This window comes from Hemitrygon akajei, chromosome 7, assembly GCF_048418815.1.
Source record: "Hemitrygon akajei chromosome 7, sHemAka1.3, whole genome shotgun sequence".
In the NCBI taxonomy this organism is placed as follows: domain Eukaryota; kingdom Metazoa; phylum Chordata; class Chondrichthyes; order Myliobatiformes; family Dasyatidae; genus Hemitrygon; species Hemitrygon akajei.
Genome location: NC_133130.1, coordinates 145,603,039 through 145,618,199, shown reverse-complemented (window position 1 = coordinate 145,618,199; position 15,161 = coordinate 145,603,039). Strand labels below are relative to the sequence as shown.

The window sequence follows — 15,161 nt, the reverse complement described above, 5'->3', positions numbered from 1 at the left end:
GCCGTGCCGCCTACAGGAAAAATGACTCAAGATGACTTCCTTGGTTCTGTGCCTTTATGTATTAAGCACAATATCCCCCATGCTTCTTCTAAAACCCATTTCTCAATCAACCTTCACGACTGAATCTGCAGGTGCTGGAAATAAATAAAAACACAAAATGCTGGCAGAACTCAGCAAGCCAGACAGCATCTATGGGAGGAGGTAGTGACGACGTTTCGGGCTGAAACCCTTCACCAATCAAACTTGCCACTTTCAACAAATTATACACTCATACCTTCAGATCTCTTGGTTCTTGTACCTCCTTTTAGCAATTATGCTTTCTAGACCATCTTGTCACTTCTCATTCCGCCTACCAAAATGTTATAGTGACACAGCTGTTAGTGCTGTTGCCCGACCTCAAGCAGCTTGGATCCATTCCCAAACACCCGTCTTATCAGGGAGCCTCTGCGCTCTGTTACGACATCCAAATGCTCCAGTCTCCTCCTGCAGATTGGTAGGTGCAACGGTCACTATAAATCGCTTGGATTGTTTAGGTGTGTGGTAAAACCATGTTGGAGTTGAGGAGATTACAAGAACAAGTTATAGGACAAAAGTAGTGAGAAAAGCGGACTGTTCTGTGACCAAGTCCAGACTCTATGGTCTTTTCTATCATGGAAGTATGGAAGATACAAGGCTTCACATTTCTTAATGAAGATTGGAACAGCCAACTCAAATGGGCCAGAAAGGAATGTGCTTCAAAGCATATCACATGATCAGTAGGTAGCCCCGTCTCATCTCCAATGAGGAGAAAGTAAAACTCTTCAGTTACAGTTAGATAGAACCAAACCACTAACGCACAAGCTATATTTAAAGCTATGTTTTAAAATGAGTCACATTTCTATCAGTAAAAATTAAACGCGCAGTTAACAGGTGAAGAAGTTTGAAAACGATGAGGGCTGTAAACGTCCTTACAGGTGGTTGCTAGGTGATGAGAGCATCAATGATCACTCAGTAGTTACTCCATTGACTGCTGACAAGGACTCTGTCTAAAAATACCAACTAACCCACAGCCGAGCCCAGGGGAGCAAACAGCTTCTTGTTCAGTGGCTAAATGTCACAGGTTTTTGTGGAACATGAGCTGAATTAATCTATACCATTTCCCCAAAACCCTCAAGTTGAGTTGTGTTGTACAAACTCGTACATCATTTTGGCTTACAGCAACAAAGCGCTGTACAAAAGACAGCAAGTAAACCTGCCCCCTCTGTATGTCATCTCTCTAAATTTTAAATCACAATTATCCATTTTTTTCCAGAGTTCCGAGGAAAGGGCATGGGCGTGAGCCATTAACTCAGCTTCTCATTCTACAAATGACACGATAAGTGCTTTTCTGCAGTCTCTCCATTTATGGCTAGGATTGATATTAATTAAAACTTGCATATCTGTGCCTACATTTGGACACCAAGATTGGGTGACCTTTCCTTCCCTCAAAATAATAATGGACCCCATCTATCCATGTATACATCAGTTACAAAAACCAAAAGGAAAAGTGCAGGATTCTGGGAATCCAAAATAAGAAAAAAATAGGCTGGAAATATTCTGTAGGTCAAGCATCATTTTTGAAACACAAGTTAACACTGGAAGCTGATTTCGGGCATTTTATGTGTTTTTTTTTTGCAAACTGTTTTAACTGTGATTGCTATACACCATTTTGGGTTGAAAATCATTGGAAGAAAGTAAAGCCCATTAATATGCAATTTAGTACAATGCCCCTTCATCTCTGGAACCTGAGGTCAAGGAAAGCTCCTAACCCTTGGTAGTTACTTATTTAGTTGCAAATGTCTAAATGAGCTTCAATCAGTAAAATGCAATTAAACCTAAAATGTGAGTCCTGCTCAGTTGGTGTAAGAAATGAAGAGATAACATTAAACAATGGAAATTATTTTCTGAGATTTATCTTTGCTTCATTTATCAGAGCAGTGTTGTTTTGACCCAGGACAGGCTGCTGGGGCAGGATAAATCGGCTATGTTCACTAGCTAAATGCTGCATATCTGCGACCATCTGATATACATAGCAGAGTAGGATGGAGAAAACAATCCCATACTTTCTTTGAGGACTCAGTTTCGCAGTGAATCACCTTTAGAAAGGAAAAAAATCAGCTCAGAGCTCTTGGCAAGTGACAACCCATTAATCTTCGGTGTTTCAATTCGACAATTCGTTCTTGAACACAAGGTGACTTTATCAGCCCCAGTTCCCAATTAACAAAATGCAAGTGATAAATCTCAAGAAACTGTAGAAATGATCATCCTTGTGACAGATAGTGAGTAACGGACTGCAATCTGCCAGCAAAAGTGATAACGGAGATATTTAAAAAAGCAAAAAGCATCAGTCACTTCTGAAAATATACTCATTGACACATATAATTGCAAATTATTCTTATGTTAATCACATTGTAAGTGAACGATTCTCCTGATTTAAGACACTGAGTGATAAAGTGGGAAGCTGGCAGGACGGAATTACAAAGATTGCAGATGCTGGTATTTGAAGCAATGTACAAGCTGTAGACGGAACTCAGTAGATCAAGCAGCTTCTGTGGGAAGGAAAGGAACTGTTGACATTTTGCCAAACACCAGCACTAGGTGCAGTGGATGGGAGACAGTATTAAGGCGGAAGGGGAGTGGTGAGACAGGAGCCCAAGGTAATTGGACAGCAATAGTTGAGCTCATCATGTACCAATAGCTGAGTGCTGATGGGAACAATTACCAAAACCAACACTGAGGGAGAGCTGGAGCACTTCAGTTTAAGACAACAATCAGCTGGAAGTTAATGATGGTGTAAAACGAACTGCATCTTTGCATTTTCTATTTCTTGATGATGGGATTCTTTTAGTGTCAGACCTGATAACCTCCAGCACCTCAACCACACCATAAGACACAGTAGACCAGAGACTTGTACCTGCTTTGCCACTGAATAACATTTTTGTACTTCAGCATCACCCTCCCCCCCACCACCCCAGTACTCATCCACATCCCTTCCCGTTTCTTTTATAGCCTCATTTTTCCACTATATATTATATGTCATATTGTTACCAAATCCACATTGCTTTGAAGCCCCTGTACATCCTGCTTACAATGCATAGTGCCTCTCAGCTTTGTATCACTATCTAACTTGGTTTCTTCATTCTTTTTAAAAGTATCTTCTACAATCTCAAGACCTGCTGCACAATAAGAACTTAAAGCCCCATCAGCAAGTTGCTTGTTGGTGGAGAAACTGAAGGAGATGTACTTGGTGCAGATCGTACTGCTGCTTGCATCAAAATGGCGGCGGAGGAGTTGGTGTGCAGCGAATGATCAGCTTAGTTACTTCTCTTGTGATCTCAGGACCCTGTTGGACATTAATGTGGAATGCTGCAAGTCCGATTCATGGAGTTACTGGCAGAATGCAGGGGCAGTTGGGAGGGGAGATGCACGGTCTCGGTCATGGTGAGGACGAGGTCTCAAGCTGCGGTGTTGCCAGCCTCCCTCCACCCAGGAGCGAGGCACCACATTCCATGCACTCCACTGTGTCCAGTGTGGCACGGGTCCAAGCTGGAGTTGGTGCTGTCCCCACCATCCCCCATCCAGTTGTCGGTCAGTAGAAGTCAAGCTGAATTGTGGTCAACTGCAGACTGCTGCAACATTCATGGACTCAGGGTCTTGGATCATGGTTTTTATTTGTGTAACCAGATTTTACTGATATCTTCTAAGTGCTACATGTGCTTTGTGCTGCTTTTCACCTTGGCCCCGGAGTAATGCTGTTACATTTGGTTGTATTCTTGGGTATTCACGTATGGTTGAATGAAAATTAAACTTGAACTTGAAATTGCTGATGTAGAATATGAGTAACCGGGATCCCGGTACCTATCCTTGCAGTAACTCACACTTAACCCTATTGTTTTCTGTTTGTTAACCAAACCTCACTGTATACCACTATATTACTACCCACCCATTCTACTTTGCTCTAACTTTAGTGTAAAACTGCCTAGAAATCCAATACCTCATCAACTTACTTATCCTGCTAGATGCAACCTCAAAAAAGTTCACATTCCACAAACAAGAGTTTCTTTTCATAAATCCATATTAATCGGTCTATCCCTACATTTGAGTGCCCTGTTGCCATATCCACAAAAACAAGTTCCACCATTTTCCTTGCTAAGGGGAAATTCTCAAATCTATGCAGTTTGAAGGAAGACAACCACTATTTTCATCAGCATTTCTTTCAAAACTTTGGGATGCAGTCATCAGAATCTGAGGAATTAATGCTTTCCCCAATATTTTATCCTGTGAGTATTTCCTTGTTTTCTCCCATGTCCTTATTCCCCACAGATGGAACAGGCTAGACTGACTCCATTTGCTGCTAACATTTGCCCAACTTTTCTTCTCAGCTCACATCACAGGCAGAGCTAAGCAGGAGTAAACAAATCAACTTCCTCCCCTGACCAACTTGCATATTTAATTACAGCTTTGTTCTTTGTGGCATTTGAAACACAAAACAAACCACAAGAACCTTATTGGCATCACCCAACAATTGCATTTTTTCCTTTATTGGATTCATTTCTGCGATGTTAGCCTCCTAGGCCATTAATTGCCCATTCCTCGCTGTGTTTGAGGAGATGATGGACTGCATTCTTAAACCATTATCATCCTTCCAATGAAAGAGCTCCAATAAGGAGGAGGACCTCGGACTTCAACAATGAAGGAAAGGCTATGTATTACTTAGCCAGGCTATGTACATGAGCCTGCTGTCCTATGCAACATGGTGATAGAGGTTGCAAGGTTGGGTAGATGCTGTCGAGAGTTTTATAAATAGCTCACACATGATGCCTTGATGGTGGGGACAGGGAATTTTTTGGTTACTGAATGGGTGATTTCTTGGTTAACCATGCAATTTTGTTCTGGATGTTGTGGGAGCTACACTTATCTAGCCAAGCAACAAGCATTTCACAGCACTCCTGGTGGATATTATAGATACTGGAAAAGTTCTGTGGTGTCAGGGAGTGAATTACTCATTGCAGAACATTTAGCCAGGACTACATGACTTTATATGTAACTGATCCAATTGAGGGTCTGGTATATCTCTAAATTGTTGGAAATGGAGGACACAGCAATAGTCTCACCAATGAATGTCAGAGATATGATACATCTCACTGGAGAAAGTCATTCTCAGGTGCATCCTGACACAAATCTTATTGCTCACTTAATCTAGCAAGAAGTAGGACATCCCCATTTTCCTGGGATTTTTGCATGGATTTCAACATTACACCGTCAGCAAATATCTGACCTATTGATGGAACTAAACTAATTAGTGAAACAGAAACTGGTTGGCCTTAGACAATGCTCTGAAGAACTCCTAAGAAATATTCAGGAGCTACTTTAATAAACCAGGTCATACATTAGATCTGGCCGCACAAAGTGACTGTACCAGTTCCCAAAGGTTTGGGGAAACAACTTCTAGGAGGCTTGCTGTTAATATTTGGCAGTAAATATCTAGGATGGAGTGGGGGGGGGAAAGGGATAGACAAGAAAGAGGGCTATGCATCAATGTAAGTAATGATGCACCGAATATTTCTCTGCCCAAGCTTATTCTGTGAATTTAAATAAAATAATACAACCCTCTAGATATTAACACTTGAAGGGATTCGCAGCTTCCAGTCGCTTGATATGCAAATCTACATCACCCTCTTGTGGCTGCAAGACTTGATACAGCACCTACTTGTACAAATATCCAAAAATATGTTTATCTTTGATGACGTGTAAAGTAATATGATATGTACATCCCGATACTGCACCAAACTCTCAAAAGCCTCGGGGACTCAAATATAAAAACAAAACCATGATCTAGAAGAGTTAAAATGGAAAGCAGGGCATTATCAATGTGGATGAAAAAAATAATCCTGTGGAGGGACAACAGGAGGGTTCAGTATTGTTCCCAGGGGATTCCTGGAGATGTAGATGATTCAAGGAAGGAAGGAGAACTGACTACTGGAACCATGATGAATTTATTTTCTTTACTAAGAGATAGGGCATGGAACAGACCCTTCTAGCCCAAAGAGCCACACCATCCAGAAACCCACCAATTTAACCCTAGCCTAATCATAAGACAATTTACAATGAGCTATTAACCTACTAACCAGCTCATCTTTGGACTGTGGGAGGAAACCAGAGCACCCTCAGGAAACCCATGCGCTCATGGGACAGATGTGCAAACTTCTTACAGACGGCGCTGGAATTGAACTTCAAACTCTGACACCTCAAACCACATAGCGTCACACTAACAATTACGCTACCATGGCACCCCAAACTCTTGAGTCCGACAGCACCTATAATATGCAAGGGACCAACCCAAGAGTTCAAAGAGGAAAGATAGAGCACAGTGTGGCCAACTGTACAGCATACGACAGAAAAGCAGAATAAGATTAACATATCGTAACAGAAGATGACATTCGTGATTTTTGCTTGCGATCTGACCCAAGTGTACAAGCCAAGTGGTACACCTGTCAAACCTTCAGCACTGCAATTGTCATTTATGGACTGACGTACAATTATGCATAGTTTATTAACCTCAAAATTATAAGCACCATTTCTGATCAATTGCTACATTCAGATGAGCTATATGTTTAGCAGGTTGTTAGAGCATTCTACACATATAATAAGTATAGTGTTTTACTACGAACCACTCCAATGAGGTCACCACGTCCATATTCTCCTGCCAGCTCTTTCTTCTTATCATCCCTCATGATAACTGATCGAAGTCGGCCATTTAATACAATATATGTGCAATCTGATCTGTCCCCTTGCCTGTGAAGGAACCGGAGACAATGTCATTAAAGTTTTCTGGAGAATCGGCTATTTACTGTACCGACGACCATTCCTGCCATTTATTAAGTAATTATTACTAAGCAATCCTGAGAATACCATCAATTGTGTTGTATACAGTAATGTTTTTATATCTGCTTATTAAAATTGTCTGACGTCAAAATCTGAAATGAGTTTTAGATGGGGAAATTGTTTTTTTTCCATTCAAAATACAAGTTACAAGCTCTAGCCAACCCTACTGGTAAACATATCAGTAGGGTTCAGATGTCATCATCTGCACTTCCTCTAGTGTGATCATGCTAGCAGTTCTTTTTAGCACATCACAAAATTAGTTTCTATCAATTTTGATGGCGACTGCTCTATTGTAGTGATCCTCCAATGTTTGTCCAGACTTGGTGACATAATTCGCCTTTGAGATAATAAAGTATATGAGAACAAGTCCCTTTCCAGAGCCTTGGGTACATAATTGAGACTGATACTTCATTGTGGAGTTGAGGAAAAATATACATTGACAGACGTTCGTTTTTGGGATGAGATACTAGACCAAGATTTAATCTGTCCTCTCAGGTGACGGTAAATAAGAACAGTGAACTATTTCAAAGCAGCATTCCAGCCATTATTTATCCACCAGACAAATTCAGAGAGTCTATCTGGTCATTATCATATTGCTAATACAGTGCAGGTTGTTCTTTACACTGTAACAGAAAGCGTACTTAAATTAACTGCAAATTTGGTGCTCCCAATGTGGTCTTGTTTACAATAGGTGAGATGACAGAGAATGAGACAAGCACCCTCGCCCTGTCCAGCACACCAGGATCTACTTCCGCCAATCCTGCCAAAGAGTTTCGGCCCGAAATGCCGACTGTACTTTTTTTTCCCCATAGATGCTGCTTGGCCTTCTAAGTTCCTCCAGCATTTTGTGTGTGTAGCTTGATATCCAGCATCTGCAGATCTTCTGCTGGAGGCTACCCATTTCATTTTGACTTCCCATTCCCATTCTGACATGTCTGTCCGTGGTCAGCTGTACTGCCACAATGAGGCCAAACTCAGGTTGGAGGAACAACACCTCATATTCCATCTGGGTAGTCTCCAACCTGATAGCATGAATGTGATTTCTCTAAATTTAGGCAAGTTTGCACCCCCCTACTCTTTTTTTCCCCATTCCACCATGTGTGTATGTTACTCTAAACTGGCTGCAATGTGACTTGAGTCAGTTTGAAGTCACAAAAAGTACTACAAAAATCTCTTCCTCCTTTTCTTTTCATATGTAGCCGTTTCACAAATTATATGAAGCAGAGGCCCTGATACTTTCTCCAATAGGTGAATTTGCAAATACAGGTACATTAAGTTCCCATCTTTGCTCTGAAATCTAACAGAGAGAAATATCACTTAATACTAGTACTATACTCTGATCCCATAACACAATGGAATCAAGCATTGCTTTCTCTAACACTCAAGCAAAGTTACTGACAAATACCTTATTTTGTATTAAAATTATTAGGTACCCATTGAAAATAAAACAACAGAAAGCAGCAAAGATATACTGTTATCCCATTCCAATGGTGACATATTTTAAAAGAGCTATCCAGTTAGTCTCTCCCCCACATCTCTTCTCACTAGTCTAATAAGAAATTAAGCAACTCACTTTTTAAACACATTTTTAAATGCTTCCACCACCCTTTTAAGAAATCCATTCTCGATCATAACACTTAAATCCATTCTCGATCATCACACTTACAGTAGATGTACAAATCCTTCACTTACAGCACCTTGGGCTCTTTTACCAAACATCCAAGGTGTCTGGTAATCACTGCTTTTGACAAAGGGGTCACTTTCACCATAACTTTAAATTTTGATACATCCCTCTAACCCACTTTGCTGTAAGCGGAATAACACCTGTTTAAGTTCCAATTTTTCAAACATGGTATAATTTTAGCATATTTCCCGGCAGGGCACGACCCGGTGTTTGGATCATTTACACGCCAGACCAGATAGATGGGAAAGGCAGGGTGCCAGGACCAGAGGCAAGGGCCAGGCTGATTTCACTCACACTCCAGTGACGTTCACCCCTCTCCACAACAGCTTGCCCCGCTATATAATGAACTTGAGACCGAGGCTTTGGGCCTATTCCAGCTGCTCTGGGGATTTGGGTCTATGAATTCAATTCCAGTCAGAATGCTATTGCTTGCTTCTATTGATTGCATGATTGTGCATTTTTTCCCTTTTTTGCTGCACATTGGGTGTTGGTCTTTGTTTTTTATAATTGGGTTCTTTCAGGTTTCTTGCTTTGTGGCTGCTTGTAAGCAGACAGATCTCAAGGTTGCAGAATTTATAAATACTTCGATAATAAATCTACTTTGAAATTTTTGAATCTTTGAAGGCCACTCTTGCTGAAATGCGACACCCAGAACTGGACACAAGGCACCAGATGGGACTCAACCATAATTTCAAGATGGTTTGTAGAAACTCTTTGGCTTTGAATCTCTTCATTTGTGAAGACAAGAATCCCATCTTTATGCCTTTAAAGAATTCTCAATTTGCTTGAAGACTTTCAAACATTCATATGTAAACTCCCTAAGATTTTTCTTCCTGAATTCCTATCAAATTATCACTTCAGGTTTATATGGATTCTCCACTTACTTCACAGCAAAACAAATCTCTCATATTTCTTCATGTCGTATTTCATCCAGCATTTCCCTCTTACTTTAATAGCCTTTGCCCTCATAAGTCTATTACTACCTTCAGTATTGTTGGATAAGAGTGCAAAATTGTTATTTTTCTCATAATTTAACTGTTCCTATACTTGCTTGTATTTTTATATAGACACCTACTGTATATGCGTGTAATTGTTCAGTGAATTCTCTAGTAATAGCATAACTGATACTGTATTTTCAAGGATTTTAGTTTGTCTGCAGCAGGTGTCACAGCACTTGAAGCTAGCTATTTCTGGTTCCATCTCATCAATGGAACATGCTTTATCTCCACAGAGAGTATAAGACAACCATGACTTCTTTGTACTTTCTCCTTTTCTTTATTCATTCTTAACTCTTATAACACCTAATAAACAGCCATAACCAACAAGCTTTATGCCTCATTCATAACTTCCGAAGAACCTTCGTATCACCAATATCACCAGGATCCAATGTTATCAACTACATTTCTGAACGTAGGGCTACATCCTGCTGAAAAGATTAATGAGCACTGTGACAGCTATATTTGATTATTGGTATTGAATAGCAAATCCAGATTATATTAAAATAAACAGAGATTCACAGCAAAGTATCAGTTAGGCCTCCATACCCACCACTCCCCACACCCCACCACCGAAATTGATTTGGGTCAGCTTGAAGTCATAAAAGATGCTGTAGTGCTGCATTAAGTGTACATTAAAGAGCACAAGTTCTCAAGCTGCAGCTTCAGTCATTAACCAGGTGTGCCAAGAGCCCAACTGAACTATCTACTGACTTTACCGTAAATTAGATGATATAATATTATACGGCGGAAGAAGTCATTCGTAGGCTGTAATGTTGAGTTCAGTTCTATATTTTGTGTGCAGCTTTTTGCTGATACACTGACCATCCTTATCCTAAAAATTAACATGCAGGTTGAATTGGTCGTAAGGAAGACAGATGCAAAGTTAACATTCATTTCTAGAGAACTAGAATATAAATGCAAGGACTTGGTGCTGAGGCTTTAGAAGGTATCAGACCACATTTGGAGCACTGCGAGCAGTTTTGGGCCCCAGTATCTAAGAAAGGATGTGATGCCATTGGAAAGGGTTCACAAGAATGATCCCAGGAACGAAAAGGTTAACTCTGAGGAGCATTTGATGGCTCTGGGCCTGTACTCACTGGACCTTGGAAGAACAAAGGGGGAAATCGCAATGAAACCTGCCGAATATTGAATGGGCTAAACAGAGAGAACGTGGAGAGGGTACTTTCAAAAGTGGGAGGTCTCGGACCAGAGGACATAGCCGCAAAAAGGAGGAAATCCCTTTAGAACAGAGATGAGGAGAGATTTCTTTAGCCAAAGGGTGGTGATTATGTGGAATTCGTTGCCACATCTATGGAGGCCAAGTCATTCGGGTATATTTAAAGCAGAGGTTGATAGGTTCTTAATTAGTAAGAGCATCAGTGGTTAAGGGGAGAAGGCCGGTGAGTGAGGTTGAGAGATAATATAAATCAGCCATAATCAAATGGCAGAGCAGAGTCAATGGGCCAATTGGCCAAATTCTGTTGCTGTCTGTTTATCTTCTTACCTGTACACAGCTCGCCCAGCTTCCACTGCCATCCAGTCCAAAGCAAAGTCAATCTGTCTCACAAATGGAGACATCCTCCGCACCACAGTATGAGCCACAGGTAATACCACATTGGGTTTCTCTCTCATTATTCTTTTAAAAAAAATAAAAATAAACAATTTAGTGCATGTTCAACTTCCATAACCTCAATCAAATCCAGATATATGCATCAGCACAGGACAATGTCATCTCCAATCAACCGGTGAACTGTATTAAGTAAATAATAGGGTCATATAAACAGAAAATTTGGCAATTTCCAGATCAGGCAGCAGCTATGGAAAAAGAAACAGCTTGTATTTCCAACTGAAGACTCTTCATCAAAACTGGGAAAGAGCGGAAAACAAGGTTGTTTTTAGTGGTGTAGAAAGGAATGTTTACAATAGCATGAGAGCAAATTATTTAATTTGGCGGTTAAACAGCAAATTATGCTTCTTGTGTAGTATGTCACTAATTGTATGCCCACTTACAGATGGAAACTGAGCCAAAATGATGACAGAGAAATGTCCAATTCTGATAAAAAGAGCAAGGTATTTGAAGCTGCAACATACCCTCTAGAATAGTGGTCACCAACCTTTTTAAGCCCAAGATCCCCTACCTCGGCCTTAGTGAAATGCAAGATCGACCCCAAATCAATTAGCTACACGCATCCGCACCAGAGCAGAAAAGACCGGAAGTAAAACCCTGCAATCCGGAAGTAGAAATAATGTATAAACACCAGGGGTCACCACCCTTTTTTGCACCGTGGACCGGTTTAATATCAACAATATTCTTGCAAACCGGCCAACAGAGGGGGGGGATGTTAATCACGACCGGAATACAGCGATACTCCAAGCAGGTTCCTTATGTCCAGTCTATTCCGCAATTTAGTTTTCGTGGCTCTCAGCACTTAGCTGCACGTTTTTTCCGCTGATAAAACTCAACGTGTTTGTCTTTAAATGCAGGGTGCTTGGACTCAGGGTACCGAAGCAGTTTTGAGGGCTTCATTGCCTCATTAGACAGCCTCCGGGCCTGAAGTTCAGCTTCCCGCCCGCCCGGTGCCAGACGCCTTGGCCAGGTGCGGCTGTTCCCCTACGGGGGCTGCGGTGGTTGCGGAGAGCAACCAACCAAGCGAGGAGGAGTGTGACAGGGCGCGTGCCCGCCCCGTCCTTGTAGGATCTATCGACCAACAAAAGTTTGGCTCGAGGGATGACTTTCAGTATATTGCAGTGAGGAAGCTGCTCTGCTACTTACGAAACCCTCAGCTCGAATTAGGTCATCTGCCAATATTTTAGCACCGGGTTCCCCACGAACATTCGGCGTGCTAAACAAGTTCAGAGGTGGCGCCCATCTGTCCACACTCCAGGCCAGGAAGGACCAGCGGCACTTCCCGCTGGCCAGTTACCCGAGGCCAACCAGTGATCCCTGGCGCGAGGGTATCACTGCATTTAGGCGACTGATGACCTCGCTTGGGTAATGACCTCACGTGCATTCAACAGTGGCTGTGACAGGGAATGAGGAAAGGTGCAGCTGACTCATATCGTTTCCTCACGGCCCGGTGGTTGGGGACAACTGAAGTACACTGTAGTGCATGGCGGGATGCGCACTGGGCAGAAAAAAACAGAACTAAAACCCCGCAACCTGGAAACAATCTCTCAACAGTATTTGTGTATTTATTTTTCTTGCTTTTTTTTTCTTGGGAAAGTCTCAAAGATTGACCAGTCGATCTCGATCGACGGGTTGGTGACCACTACTCTAGAAGTTGAGGTGTTGTTCCTCGAGCTGGCACTGGTCTTTGTTATAATAGTGTAGAAAGCCACAGACAGAAGGTGAGAGTGGAAATAAAATGGTGAGTTAAAATGTCAGGATCAGGTGCTTTGTAAAGTTGTCACTCCATCTGTGCTTGGACACCAAATGCAGCACACTAGATTGTATGAAGTGCAAATGAATCACTGCTTCACCTGATAGACTGACTCGGTCCCTGGATAGTAGCAGGAGGCAAAAAGAAGAGGTGTGGCTGCTCCTGTGCTTACATCCAGAAGCACTATAAAAAGGAGTGGAAACTAACAGTCCAAGGAATTGCAAAGAGAACAATCTCTTTGAAATGCTTCATGACATACTGCTTGATGATGGAAAGAAATGAATATCTGTGAACACCAAAAAGCCCTGTTTACTTTGGAGTCATGGTCAACATAAAACATGATCTTTGCAAAATCCTCCAAAGCCATTCAAATGTTAAGAAACCAATGTCCATGCTCTCTCCTGAGAGACATTTTTGGCATCAAAACTTGAATTACACTCAACCAGCTCGAGGGTAGTCCATATGTCTAACACCAGGTTTCCAGAGCAAGCACTCCAAGCTCTGTAAAAGCAACTGTCTTCCTAAAGGCCAGACAAACCACTTCAAAGTCATTCTTAAAGATTCCTTGAAAAAAACCTAACATCCACCCCAGTCCCTGGCCTGTGGCCACTCAATAAAGGTCAGCAGCTCCGAGAAGGCACCAAACACTTTGACACCTACTAAGGGAGCAAATGGAAGTCACAAGCAAGTCTTGCATAAGAATGGGAATGAGCTCACAACTTACATAATAATGCATCTTCCCGAGCAAGTACTCCCGATCCCCCTTGGGGCACAGTCTGACTAAACACGTTGATGAAGGTAGAGCAGAAGCAGTAGACTTCAACAAGGCATTTGATATGGTACCCCATGCAAGGCTTATTGAGAAAGTAAGGAGGCATGGGATCCAAGGGGACTTTGCTTACTGGATCCAGAATTGGCTAGCCCACAAAAGGCAAAGAGCGGTTATAGACAGGTCATATTCTGCATGGAGGTCAGAGGTTACAGTGGGACATTGACGGGATGCAAAACTGAGCTGAGAAGTGGCGACGGAGTTCAACCCAGGTAAGTGTGAGGTGGTTCATTTTGGTAGGTCAAATATGATGGCAGAATATAGTATTAACAAGACAACCAGGTGACCTGTTGGGGCACTCTTTGAGAGAAAGGTAGTGCAGTCTGATGAGACCAGAATGAACATTAAATTACCCTGAATGCCATTGTTATTGCTTTGCTTTGGAAATTAAAGAAGAAAAATTCAGTTTATTAAAGAAGAAAGACGCGTAGCAAGACAAATCTAGCTCCTCCTCGTTTAACGAAGGACATTTTTGATGACAACACTTCTGGTTGATCTGCCACCCTTCAAGAATACTCTAACATTTTCATTTCTTTTTCCCCAGCTTAAAGCCACATACAGCTGGAATACCGGTTTCTCCAGATAAATCAACACATTCTCCATGGTTTGGCCTTGCGCCTTATGTAGAGTCATAGCAAAGCATGACTGTATCAGGAACTGGCTCCGCTGAAGAGGGACATCTTCCCCTTTTGATAAACTGAGAGTAATTCTTGGGATCATGACAATGTCATTTTTGAACACACCAATGTTTATATTTGCTACGAAGAGATTGTCGTGCAGTTCTTCCACCATCATTCGAGTTCCATTGCAAAGCTTTGGTGGATCCAAGTTCCTCATTGAAATGATGGGAGATCACCTCTTCAATTCCAGTTTATGTGGTGGCAATCCAGAGAGTTCGACCGGATCAAGGAATTCCGTTGGAAAATGAGTGACGTTAGCTCCTTCACTTGGAGGAACCAAGAACAGAATTCCTCGAGAACAGTTCTGCAGGATTGTCGAATGTTGGGTAGATGAAATCAATACATTCTTCCATAGTTTTTGCTGGCAGAATCATATCTTCAGGTAATTCGATTTCATCGTTTTCATTTTTCTCAATCTTATCTTCTCCAACATCCAATAAGAACTCAGAATATCGTCCTTCTTCCTCACTCAATCACATGTTTCTCTTCAACTGAAACTTGATGAAGCTTCTCCATAAGTAGGATTTTTTTATGCATGAATTCTCCACATTAGCATAATTCCCTCATTTCACAACTGCTAGAAGCTGACAGAAATCGCCACAGTAAATGGTTAAAATTCCCCCCAAAGGCCTCCGTCTTGCCGCATACATCACGAAGAGTCTGGTCCACGGCTTCGAAGCTTTCCCT

At 41.7% G+C, this 15,161-nt stretch overlaps 1 protein-coding gene across 1 annotated transcript in view; it reads right to left on the bottom strand.

Moving 5' to 3' along the window:
- The window catches only part of pnpla7b (patatin-like phospholipase domain containing 7b), a 331,521-nt gene that overhangs the window by 199,878 nt on the left and 116,482 nt on the right, over positions 1–15,161 (bottom strand). Inside the window, exons 18-19 of the mRNA XM_073052200.1 lie at positions 11,090–11,221; positions 6,690–6,813 (exon numbers count right to left, since the gene is read on the bottom strand). Coding sequence (XP_072908301.1) covers positions 6,690–6,813; positions 11,090–11,221 — 256 coding nt within the window. The remainder of the gene's footprint in view (positions 1–6,689; positions 6,814–11,089; positions 11,222–15,161) is intronic.